The following is a 12,138-nucleotide window of genomic DNA, read 5'->3' as shown; positions in this document are numbered from 1 at the left end:
TAAAAGGCCCTTAAAACTTGCAAATAGGTTTGGGGAGATTCTCAGAGATGACTAAACTGTTGGAAAATAGCATCTATGAGAAAAGGACAAAAAAATCTAAATTCACATAAAGATGAGACTCTAATTTGAAGGACTGTTATTTTGAGCAGTTCACAAAACAGTTCAATACAGTGCAGAAAGAAAACATTGGAACATCAACATGTTTGGTTTTTTGTCATTCTTTTAAAATTTCTGTGTTGGAGTATTTTCAATGTATATGTATTATAATGTATATATAAAATAGATATGCACAGTAGGACATGTATAAAATCTATAAATACATATATGGGGGCCCATGCTCAAAAGTTTTCTTTTATCACAGATAAGAATGTGTGAGTAAAAAATTTCTTTAATGGATTATGTGCATTTCTTCTCCAACAGAAGAGTGTTTTAGTGTGTTTGTGTAGCGGGCAGGACTGGTTTAAGTAGGAGCACATTCATATTCAACAAATATTTTCTGAGCATGTCCTATGTAACAAGCATTGTCCTAGGCTCTGCAGATATGGTGGTGAATCTAAACAGTCACAGTCCTTGACTTTATAGTGCATTATAGTATAGTGGAGGAAGGCAGTTATCAAGCAAATAATCATACATTTAAATATCTCATCATAAAGACAAGCTACAGAATGGGAGAAAATATTTGCAAATGATATGACCAATAAGGGGTTAATATCCAAAATATATAAACAGCTCATACAATTCAACATCAAAAAATCAAACAACCCAATCCAAAAATGGGCAGAAGACCTGAATAGATATTTTTCCAAACACAATCAGGTAGCCAACAGGCACATGAAAAGATGCTCAACATCACTAATCATCAGAGAAATGCAAATTAAAATCACAACAAAATATCACCTCACACCTGTCAGAATGGCTATCATCAAAATGAACACAAATGACGAATATTGGAGAGGATGTGGAGAAAAGGGAACCCTCGTCCATTGTTGGTGAGAATGTAAATTGGTGCAACCACTGTGAAAAACAGTATGGAGGTTTCTCAAAAAACTAAAAATAGGACTATCATATGACCCAGCAATTCCACTCCTGGGCACATATCCAAAAAGAACGGAAAACACTAATTCAAAAAGATGCACACACCCCAATGTTCATAGCAACATTATTTACAATTGCCAAGATATGGAAGCAACCTAAGTGTAAGTGTCCATCAACAGATGAATGCACAAACAAGATGTGGTGTGTATATATATATATATATATAGGAATACTACTCAGCCATAAAAAAGAGTGAAATTTTGCCATTCGGAACAACATAGATGGACTTGGAGGGCACTACACTAAGTGAAATAAGTCAGACAGAAAAAGACAAATACCGTATGATATCACTTATATGTGGAATCTAAAAAATAAAACCAACCAGTGAATATAATAAAAAAAAAAAAGCAGGCTCACAAAGAGAACAAACTAGTGGTTACCAGTGGGGAGAGGGAAGAAGGAAGCAGCAAGATGGGGGTAAGGGATTAAGAGGTACAAACTATTATGTATAAAATAAGCTACAAGGATATATTTTACAACACAGGAAATTTAACCAATATTTTATAATAACTATAAATGGAGTATAACCTTTAAAATTGTGAATCACTATGTTGTACACCTGTAACTTATACAATATTGTATATCAACTATACTTCAATTAAATTTTTTTAATTAAAAATTGTTAAAATAAATATCTCATCATAAACTGCTAAGTATTACAAAGAAAAATACAGCAGGCTATATAGGAGGCTGCAAGAGAATAAATTGGGGCACTTACTCTATTCTGGGGTTGAGGTTACCCTGAGAAAGTGACATTTAAGCTAGGGTTTATGGAATTGACTGAGTGGTTGACTTCGGAAGAGGCAGAAAGAGCGTGACCTAGGTAGAGGGAGGGTGCGTGAGGGCCATGAGGGGGCACGTGGAGAGTGAGGCGTAGTGCCACTTTAGGGACGGGTTATCAGACAGCAGGGAAGCTTCAAAGATGAATCTGCCTGACAGAGATGGAGTGCAGGCTAGATGACCCCAGGAGCTCCACCCTCCTTTGATTTCAGGGGAAAAAATCAGGAATTAGTTGGAGGAACCAGAGGGGCACAGGAGACAAAAAGAAATGACTGGTTGGGTGGCTAGGCACAATTGGAACATTGCATTCTACCCCAGCAACATTTCTGGGAACCTCAGATAATGCTCTTAGGATGGCCCTCTAGAACGGTAACCTGTAAGGGTAAACGTCAGTGTGTCTTCTATGCCTGAGCTACAGATGTGAACCTTTCCTTTTGGATTGCTGCGAGAATTTCATGAGCAATAGCCAGCTAGAGGGCCTAGTAATGTGTCGTGATCATGTGTTTCCCTGAGTTATTTTAAACAAGAGTGTGTATGTGCTATCCTCTTGGCAAAAGCAGAGGGTTTGGAGGTAGGATAAATGAGGTAGGTCGAAGAGTAATTGCCAGAAATGGGGCTGTGGCTACAGAGGAGCTAAGTGGGAGAGCAATATTTGACGGTCCATTGTCGCTGTGCCTACTGATCTGCGAGGGGAGAGGAGGAGGACAAAGGAGACCAGGGTTGGACACTGATCATGAAAAAAGTGTGAGTGAGCCAGGGAGCGCTCTCGAAGCGCGAGGGCGGGAGGCGTCTACCCCGGGTCCCTGGCGCTGAAAAAGGGGCGCGAGGAGGCGGTGCGGGCCCCGCCCCCTCCCCGGGCGGGCGCGGGCGCGAGACGCTGTGCGGCGGCAGCAGCGGGCGCGAGCGGCAGCTGTTAGGCCACCTAGGTCCAAGCTGCACTTGCCTCCTCGTTGAGGACGAGGAGGCGGCAGGAGCAGTGACGGTGTCGCCGAAGAGCCGGACTGCCGGCAAGCAGAGCTGACCGGCCTGGCCCCCGCGGCCCTCTCCCGCCTCTCTCCCATTGTGTTGGGTAAGGTGCCGGTGCGGGGGCAGCGAGAGTGGCTTAGCGGCCGGAGGACGCGGGAGGTCAGAAGGTGGGAGGCCCGGGGGCAGAGGAAGAGAAGGAGGTCTGGGTGAGCCCCCGGGGGCAGTTGCACCTTGGGAAAGGGGCCTAGGCGCCGCGGGGTCGGAGTTGGGGGGTGGGTAGGTGACGGTGGAGGGGGGCGTTGCTGAGTAATCAAGAGCAGCTGCCAAAGCCCGGCAGAGAGGCGCAGGGCTCTGTGGGGAGCGGGTGTGGCTCAGTGCGCATGCGCCACAACCGCTGGTTCTCAGAGCTGGGGGCGAGGTGAGACAACCTGGGTCCGAGGTAGTTGGAACTATGCGTGACATATCACTTTCTGGGTCCCCGATGCTAACAGTACCCCTATCATGGAGATGCCAGCATTCCCAGCCTCCTAAGGAAGCTTCTTTTCCCTGTACCCTGCTCACTTAATGTCACTCAAACCTTACCTATTCGTCTCCAGGAGGTCTACTCAGGGAGTGGCCTGTGGACAGTGCCAAATTGCTATCTAGTGTGGCTTCGGGCTCATAGCCCCAGAGCTGTCGTTGTGAGGAGTGAAAGGTTGGAGGTGAAATTCCACATTGGACCCTTCTAGTTGCATGTAGGATATAAATATGGGCATAAATGTAGGAATATGCATGACAGCTGTGGCATGACAGCTGTGGCATTTGCACTCAGAGTATGGATGTAGCTGATAACTTGTTAGCTCTACAAAATGAATCCAGTGCGTCAGAGGGCTTCCCTGCTATGGAACCCTCCCCCATCCCCAGCCCCACGCATCAGGTTGTATTGGAAACAATCTACACCATTTAAGGTAGAGGGTCTCAAAATCCAATCGTTTCTTATTTGTATTGTTTTTACGTAGATTAAAGAAAGCCCCACCCAGTTCTCCAGTGCAGTATTTCCAAATATTGTTCCAGGAATCAACAGCGAGTTGAAGAGCCTCAACCGATGTGTTACCATAAGATGGGCTTTCCCCACAGCTCTAACTATGGCTCCTCGCCTGTGCAGATTGCCACCAGGGCCACTCTCACCCACTGCCTAGCCCTCCCCTGTTTCTCTTCCCCCACCCTTAGCCCTGCAGTACACATCCCTCTCAAAACTTGCTCCCAAACAATCTGCACTATGGATTTGAGCATCATTCTACCCATGGCAACCGAACTGGTATTGCCAGTTTGCTTTTCTTTCTCTTCATTATCACACTAAAGTGTACTATTTTCGAAGGTTCAACCTCCTTCTTATCATTGTACTGCCTCCTCCCTCACCTCCATCCCCACCCACAAGCATCCCCAACTAAATACAGTAATTTTAATAAGCCTGTGTGGGTGCAGACACAGCAAATTCAGAAAGTTTCAAGTGTGTTGAAGAACAAAGAAAGCTAGGGAGTATCAGTTATATCAGTTTCCAATTCATCTTACTGTCCAAGACGTAGACCCTAATTGGGGAAAAAAGTGAATAAACTATCCTTAGAGAATGATTGTTACTCTGTTTTGGGGAGTGGGGTAGGAAAGGGGAATGGCATCTCTGGGATATTTGAATCATTTAAAGCCAGATCTTTCTCTGAATAGGATCAAAATTAGAATAAACATTTTAGTCCAAATCATAACCTGATATGGGATCCTTAAAGGATGCATAAGGGAGTTGACTTTCCTATTAAATGTACTTAGGTTTATCAAAGAATTCCTTTGCCTACTTAATGCTATCTTCTTTTAGGTTTTGATTTAAATTTGGCATATTTTGGGGGACAAAAAAATTGTCTGGTTTGCTTTTGTACTGTGCTAGTTCTTTTTAATTTAAGTATGTACTAAAGGATATCACACTCAAATGAGGATGATGATGATGATGCTGATGGGGATGCCAGCAGCCACTGTAAACATAATGTGGAGATAATTATTCTGCTCTTGTTTTTGGTGGGAGTGGAAAAGTTTATATATTTATTTTTTAAATGTGAAGGGAGATGAAGGGAAACTGGAGTATTTCCACTGGCTTTCAACAGGTGGAATTCCTGTTAAGTCCCATCTAGAAAGTGATCCAAATAAGTCCATAACTTCTGCTCTTTAGTCACCTTGTAAATAATAATATTTGGATATCTTACAGAACTGTGGATCTGTTGTACCTGTGCATCAATTCAGAGGCATTAGTTCTGGGTACTTACCTAATTAATAAACAAATATTTATTGATTATCCATATGGAGGACTCTGGTGCTGCATGAAGGGGCTTCAAAGACACATACAAACAAGGGCCTTATGATCCAGGAATTTAGACTTTGGTTGTGCAGGAAAAAAATATTTTGTTAACAAAATAAGACAGTATAATGATACTATTTCAACTGTAAACTATGAGATCTGAAGCTTATATGTGAATTTATAAACTCCTTGAGGGTAAGACCTTGCCTTAAACATGTATGATTTCCAACAAGGTCTACATTCAGTGGGTGCTCAAGCGATGAAGCTTTGCAAAGTAGATTAGGTAGGGAGAAACTAGAGGCAGGGAGAGAAGAGCCAGGAAGCTTTCACAGTAGATTAGATACAAGGAGATGTGGACCAAAATGAGGATGGTAGCAGAAGACTGGAAAAGGATATTGCAAAGAAAAATCATCAGGATTTAGTGACTGAAAGCAAGGAGACAAGCCTAACTGTATTCATTTTTACCTCCAGCAAATAAATGGGAGTTGGAGACAGCAGAGGAAAGTGTAGGGTCACCTTAGTAAGGACACAGCACACAATAGGCACTCAACTGTTTTCTCAAGCATCAATTGCAGGATTGGACAAGAAGACCCTTAAGGTCCCTCCAATGCTGAGATTCTGTAGTATATGCAAATGCTCAAAACTGTTGGGGAACAAGGCATTCTCAGATATGGAAGAAAGAGAAAAGGAAGAATTGTTATCCTCCCACTGGCAGGTGCTTTCTGAGAAAGGTTAATATTGAGTCACAAGGCCCCCACCAGTGAATGAAAGGAGATGGAGAGTGAGAGGAACAAAAATCCCAAACTAAAAATTTCAATAAGTGCTTACAAATCTTTGCAAACTTCATAAGTTGTTTCCTCCCAAATCCTATGAGTTAAGTAGGGCAGGCATTACCAGCTCTATTTTTATATAGGAATAAACACAGCAAGATTAAGGGACCTGTCCAAGTTCATAAAATCAATGAATGGGAAAGCAGTGATGAAGACTGTCCTGATTGCTGCCAGCCCAGTGCACTTGACACTCAACTGCATTGTTCTTCCCTGGTATAGACCCTATGCACCCAGAAGTTATGTGTGCACATGACCAAATAGGGGATGCACGAGCAACAGCAGCAATATCTCAGGTAGTTATTAATACTTCATTATTCCTGGAGCCGAGTATTTGGTTTCCATATTTACTCAGTTCTTGACCCTTCATTTGCATTTATCCGCAGCAGCTGGGAAAGTAGAGTTAGCCATTTAATAATATGGACACCTGTTTGCTAGGAACTTAAGGAAGTTCACTTGGCATGGGCACGTAATACTGTCAATATTGTGCCCAAGTTTGTACTTCCTTCAAGTGAGAGTTCAAGAGTTCCGCTCTGTAAAATTATCCTACAGACCAATATAAAAAAGAAGTGTGCTAACACTTGGTTCATCTCCATTTAAAGAAATGTTTGGTACTTGAGCTAGTTCCAAAGACAGCAATTTGAGAGCAGAAGAAAAAACAGGACAAAAATCAGGAATTGTAGGAAACTTGAGAATTTTTTTAGAATAGATATAGACCAAGAAGGAGGATAAAACCTATCAGTTTAGAAGACATTATTTAAATTCATAATTACTGATTTAGATCTCTAATGAATCCCTTATTATATGCTTTTTCTACATTTGAAAAAAATAACATGAGATTGTTAAGCAGCAGAGATTTCTTAAAAGCTTCTTTATTCCTCAGTAAGAAAGAACACTCAGCAAATCTAGGAACTGTTTTTTTCTTTTTAGACCAGTACTCTTGATGCTGCTGAAATAAGACACTTGCCATAATTAACTATAATTATAAATGAAGTCGTGTTTGAATTTAATAAATCCAGTTAAATGCTAAAACCTGTGTTCTAGACAGATGACTGAAATTAATGAGTAAAATAATTAGCCAAGATTATATATTGTAAACAAGGAGTCCCCAAACATATTTTTTCTTCTCTGATCTTGTGGAATCAGTTGCAGAGACACCCTCAAGGCTGAGTGCATTAATAACTTTCTTAGAGATGGGAACATTGGTAGGTAGAAAGGTAAGGAGTTTCATCTCTGACTTAGAATTTCAACATATCTTAGACTCCTCTGTGCTTTCTCTTTCCTGAATATCATCTATTGTGAATATCATCTACTTTCTTTGATTTACTTTTACTTTGAATGGAAAGCTCAATAGAGAGACTATAAAACTTTAAAAAATCATATAAAGTACACTCAAGTTAGGACAAGTTAAAGTCCATGCAATAAAATTATTTTGTCCATGTTAGGTATTTGTAGTATTTGAACTCGCAAGTATATTTGTGAAAAGCATCCTCTGTAGGTAAGTTGAGGTTGGTCTGTTTTTTTTTTTCCTGACTTGAGTATATTTATATATAGATAGCCTTAACTTTATTTTAAATAAATTTTTATAAATAATATTTCCCAATCTGTTTTTTAGAACCCTAAAAAGAAAGAATATAGCAACAACAAGAAAAAGACTAAGATTGTGACAAAGACCCAACTGGGTAGGTTTACATTTTATTCTCAACTAGGTAGGTATATATGTTGTATGTTTTTATTTGATCATTGTTGATTTCCCACAATGGACCTCGTTTGAAAGAACCTAACAAAATCTAGTACAAGGTAGTTGTTCAGTAAACATTTGATCTTTTTATTTTAAGATGCATTCTAGGTATTTCATGTATAGAATGTGGAGGTAACAAGAAGGATACTGTATAATTATTAGCTCTTTAGAGTTTACAGTATGTTTTCATTGGTGTTATTATGGAATTAGAACCTAAATTCAGAAATTAATAAGCTATTCAAGATTTTCTTCTTCAATGATAGCTGTTATAATGATACCAATCAACAGTCATCAACTTGAGTGCCATTGTTCCATGAAGGAAAGATTATGGAAGATCTTTTACTTGTGAGGGTATCCATATCAATTCAAGTATAATGGGGCAAATGCCTGAAGAAACCTGATCTTTTTCTCTTTTCCAAGTTCTGGGGTCCAATGTAACCCTAACCAAACTTCTACTAACAGAATCAAGATTCCAGCTTACACAGCTTTCTCTCCTCAACGGTTCTTGGCTCCATCAGGAACAGACTTCAAACCCCTCTAATCAATTTCATACTCTTTGCCTCTTGTTTGGAACTGTCCAAACCAGAAGCTAATACGTTACACATTTGAGTAGCATTCCTGTTCTAGGCTTTCTCCCCTAGAATAGGGTCAGAACTGAACCAGATTACAGCACCATCTGCTAGTCCATTTATGCATGGCATTCAGCCATTTTCCTGGCACAGGCAAGATACTTCAGAAAAACAAGACATATTTTCTCCCTTATGGAAAAAGAGTTTTATTCCTTCTGCTGTACTATATCATTTAATGAGCATGAATTAAGAGAAGTTAAGTAATAAGGCCTTGTAATTCAGAGAAATTTACTATGAAGTTGATTTCAGTTTCAGGTTTAACTGTTTTCCCTTCTACTTTTTCTTTTATTTTCAGGTTCTCTTGGTTAAAAACTCTTCTCCATCTGGTGCTACAACAATGAGTGGGAAATCCCTGCTCTTAAAGGTCATTCTCTTGGGTGATGGTGGAGTTGGGAAAAGCTCGCTCATGAACCGTTATGTAACCAATAAATTTGACTCCCAGGCTTTTCACACCATAGGGGTAGAGTTCTTAAATCGAGATCTGGAGGTAGATGGACGTTTTGTAACTCTCCAGATCTGGGACACTGCAGGGCAGGAACGCTTCAAGAGCCTTAGGACACCCTTCTACAGGGGAGCAGACTGCTGCCTCTTGACTTTCAGCGTGGATGACCGGCAGAGCTTTGAGAACCTTGGTAATTGGCAGAAAGAATTCATCTACTACGCAGATGTGAAAGACCCTGAGCACTTCCCCTTTGTAGTTCTGGGTAACAAAGTAGACAAAGAGGATAGGCAAGTGACTACTGAGGAGGCACAGGCCTGGTGCATGGAGAATGGAGATTACCCTTATCTAGAAACAAGTGCCAAAGATGATACTAATGTGACAGTAGCCTTTGAAGAAGCTGTCAGGCAGGTGTTAGCTGTAGAGGAACAGCTGGAGCATTGCATGTTAGGTCACACTATTGACTTGAACAGTGGTTCCAAAGCAGGATCTTCATGCTGTTAAAAGTGGGAAGCCTTTTAAAAGTGTGCCCCAACTGGTCAGTCAGTAGTGTAAGAGTAACTGTGCCCCTCTAAGACTGCACACACATACAAAAGGGTAAGAGATAAGGTTATGATTGTCAATCAGAGCCTTTCAAATTGAAGTTGTAGAGCAATTAAAAAAAAAAAGCTTTATCAAGCCAAGTGTATTTTGCGTGATTTCTGCTATTTCCTTCTTGTATGTTTCAGGACATTTCAGAAAGCTTTAGTTCTGAAAGATTTAGATATTTTTCAAATCACAGTTTAAACTTAGAACCCAGCCGCATGAAGGAGTTAAAGAGCTACAGCTATCCCTTAAAGCATTCCATTAATCAACTAACAAATGTCACCATCAACTCTTGCCAAGCAGTTTCTGACATGTCTGCCAAAGGGGAAAAAAATAAGACTCTGAGTCGTATTACATTAAAGATTATTATGCAAACTAGGATGTCCTTATCTTGAATTATAAAGAGGTTGTAATGATTAGGAATGCAAAAGTATAATGATGTACACTGCCTTGTTTAAATCCTTATGTATGGTTTGCTCCCATCTGAGCTTTTCAAAAAATACCGTCTCAATAAGAGATACACTAATGACAATGGAGATTTATTATACTCCTTGTGTTTGAAGTAACAGGGTCCTAGTGAATGGATTATGTTTAAATATGCCAACCACCCTTGCAAATAAAAGGTTGGTCTGCTTTCACTTCATAAGTCTACTTTTGCTGCACAGGGATGTTGCTTCTCTGACAACCTCTTATCAATTTAGCAATGCTGCTTAGTATATGGCTTTGGATGCAGTGCACTCTGCTCATAATTTTGATGGTCCTTTGGTCCACCATACTGTGCTCTCAGAGAAGCCTTCAGAACAGGTTGGAGGATACTGGGCTTTTCTCCTAAGGTTCCGTAACTCGAATATTTATTGTAGAAGAAGGAACTGATTTCTTGTATGCACTGTATGTTGAGCTGGCCAAACTAGGACGCTGAAAGTAACAAGAGAACATACTCTAACCCAGCATTAGAATGAATTTAAGAGAGTTGTCCAACAATAGAATGGACTGCCTTAATAGTGAACCCCCTTCTAGGGAAAATATTCAAGATGCTGGATGACCATCTGTTAAAATATCATAAAAATAATTTCTGTACTGGCTAGATGTTTGGTTTAAGGTCCCTTCCAGCTCTGAGTTCTAGGAATCTGCGAGCTACAAACTACGTTTCAGTGCCATGCTTTAGTTAGATATATCTTAAGGCAACAGCTAAGACTATGGAAAGGGACTTTAAAATTTCTCAAACTACTCTGGGATCAGCATTTAACAGCAACTACATAGCTCTTTCTTTTGCTTTTGCACTACGGCAGGAAAAGTTCTTGAGCTCTGAGTAATCATTATGTGCCCAATATAAACATCCTGAAGATACCATATTAAAATACAAAAACAGTTTGTCAAATTTTGATTACCATGACTGCCAGCTATATACTATATTATTAATATGCAGCTAGTTCTTGTCAGTTGATATATTTGTCCTGCATAGATTTTAATCTATACTTTTACAACATCTATGATAAAAACAGTGACCCAAGGTAGTGAGAGACAGTTAGAAATGACCCCAAAAGAGACCTAGGTTGGGAAGGGGACAGGAGCTTTCACAGGAATATAGCCTAGAACTCTCCATTGTAGCCACATATGGATCAGCCTTACATGTGGGACCTTATGTGCTTTAAGAGCTCTGGGACTTTTTGGCCACATTGATAAGTGGAAGATGATATTTTAACCAGTAATGCTCAATATTTCCAATTTAAATATAGTCCAGACCCCATTGTCCAACTAATTTTGATGCCAGAAGTCAAAGCCAGAACTGGGACCCCATAGCTCTTAAGTATTGGTCTCTATCCTGCCTATGCCTATAGCCAGCCACACTGGTTTCCAAGTTCTATGATCATTTTGCTACAATCATGTTAGGGTGAAAATATGTATGTCGGAACTATTAAATGCTAATTGTTTTTAAGTGCATGAGACCTGGGGCCTTCTCTTTCTACTTGCACTCTGCTTGTAATAGTTTCTATTTGTAGATCTCAGGCCTTCATAAAGACCTCCATCCACTCACAAAAGTACTTGTCACTATTAGAATGGCATGTGATCATTTAAGTAAAGAAATTACTTAGGTATCCCATTCATAGGCCTCCTGTCCATACAAGACAAGTGTTAGGTCATTTGAAGCCCCTTTCCTCTTAGCCATACCAATTTTTTTTTCTGCCATATCACTACACAATATCTTAATGAAAGCACTTAAGTGACAAAAATAGTGGAATTTTGGTGAGTAATACTCAGTGGGTTGTGGACATATAGTTTGGGTAAGATAAAAAAAACCACCAAAGGCTGACATCTGTGAGTACAAGAAACTGTGCATATAGGCTTAGAGATTGTGTACTCTAGAATGTGCAGTGCAATATTTTCAGTAGGTGTTTTTTTTTTAATGAACACTAGATTTTTTTGGAACAAGATATTTCTAATTGGAACTATATTGTTTTTCAATGGTCCATTAAAACATCATACAGAATATCTATTTAATTTATTTACATGTGTTGGGCTAACATTCAGGGGGCCTCAGATTCCATATGTCTTCAGTGGATTGATGAATTTCAGGTTAATTTGTGCCTGCCTCAGCCATCTCTACTTTACCCTGAGGTATTCCACAATCCTCTTGTTGCAGGTGCTGCTAAAAACTCAAAATTGTGTATCAGATATTTTGTTTCAACTGTAAAAATATCATCTGTGTTAAAGTGAATAAAAAGTGCATTTTGAATAACCAGTATACAATGTTTGTG

At 39.9% G+C, this 12,138-nt stretch overlaps 1 protein-coding gene across 2 annotated transcripts; it reads left to right on the top strand.

Annotated features, from left to right (window-relative positions):
- The first annotated feature begins 2,741 nt into the window (after nucleotides 1-2,741).
- On the top strand, nucleotides 2,742-12,123 carry RAB9B (RAB9B, member RAS oncogene family). Of its 2 annotated transcripts, none has more exons than XM_004286457.3 (3): nucleotides 2,742-2,944; nucleotides 7,604-7,670; nucleotides 8,654-12,123. In XM_004286457.3, exon 3 carries the CDS (start codon nucleotides 8,696-8,698, stop codon nucleotides 9,299-9,301), a length of 606 nt encoding a protein of 201 aa, XP_004286505.1. In that variant the 5' UTR covers nucleotides 2,742-2,944; nucleotides 7,604-7,670; nucleotides 8,654-8,695; the 3' UTR covers nucleotides 9,302-12,123. The 2 variants fall into 2 exon arrangements, with proteins under 2 accessions (XP_004286505.1, XP_033273609.1); XM_033417718.2 differs by having other exon boundaries at nucleotides 7,604-7,697.
- Nucleotides 12,124-12,138: the final 15 nt, after the last annotated feature.

Source organism: Orcinus orca, chromosome X, assembly GCF_937001465.1.
Source record: "Orcinus orca chromosome X, mOrcOrc1.1, whole genome shotgun sequence".
NCBI classification, from domain to species: Eukaryota; Metazoa; Chordata; class Mammalia; order Artiodactyla; family Delphinidae; genus Orcinus; species Orcinus orca.
Note: the sequence above shows the minus strand (reverse complement) of the source record. Positions and strands in the feature narration are given on the sequence as shown.

Excerpts from the sequence above, each read along its gene's own strand:
- RAB9B (XM_004286457.3), top strand. The coding sequence starts at position 8,696 with ATGAGTGGGAAATCCCTGCTCTTAAAGGTCATTCTCTTGGGTGATGGT.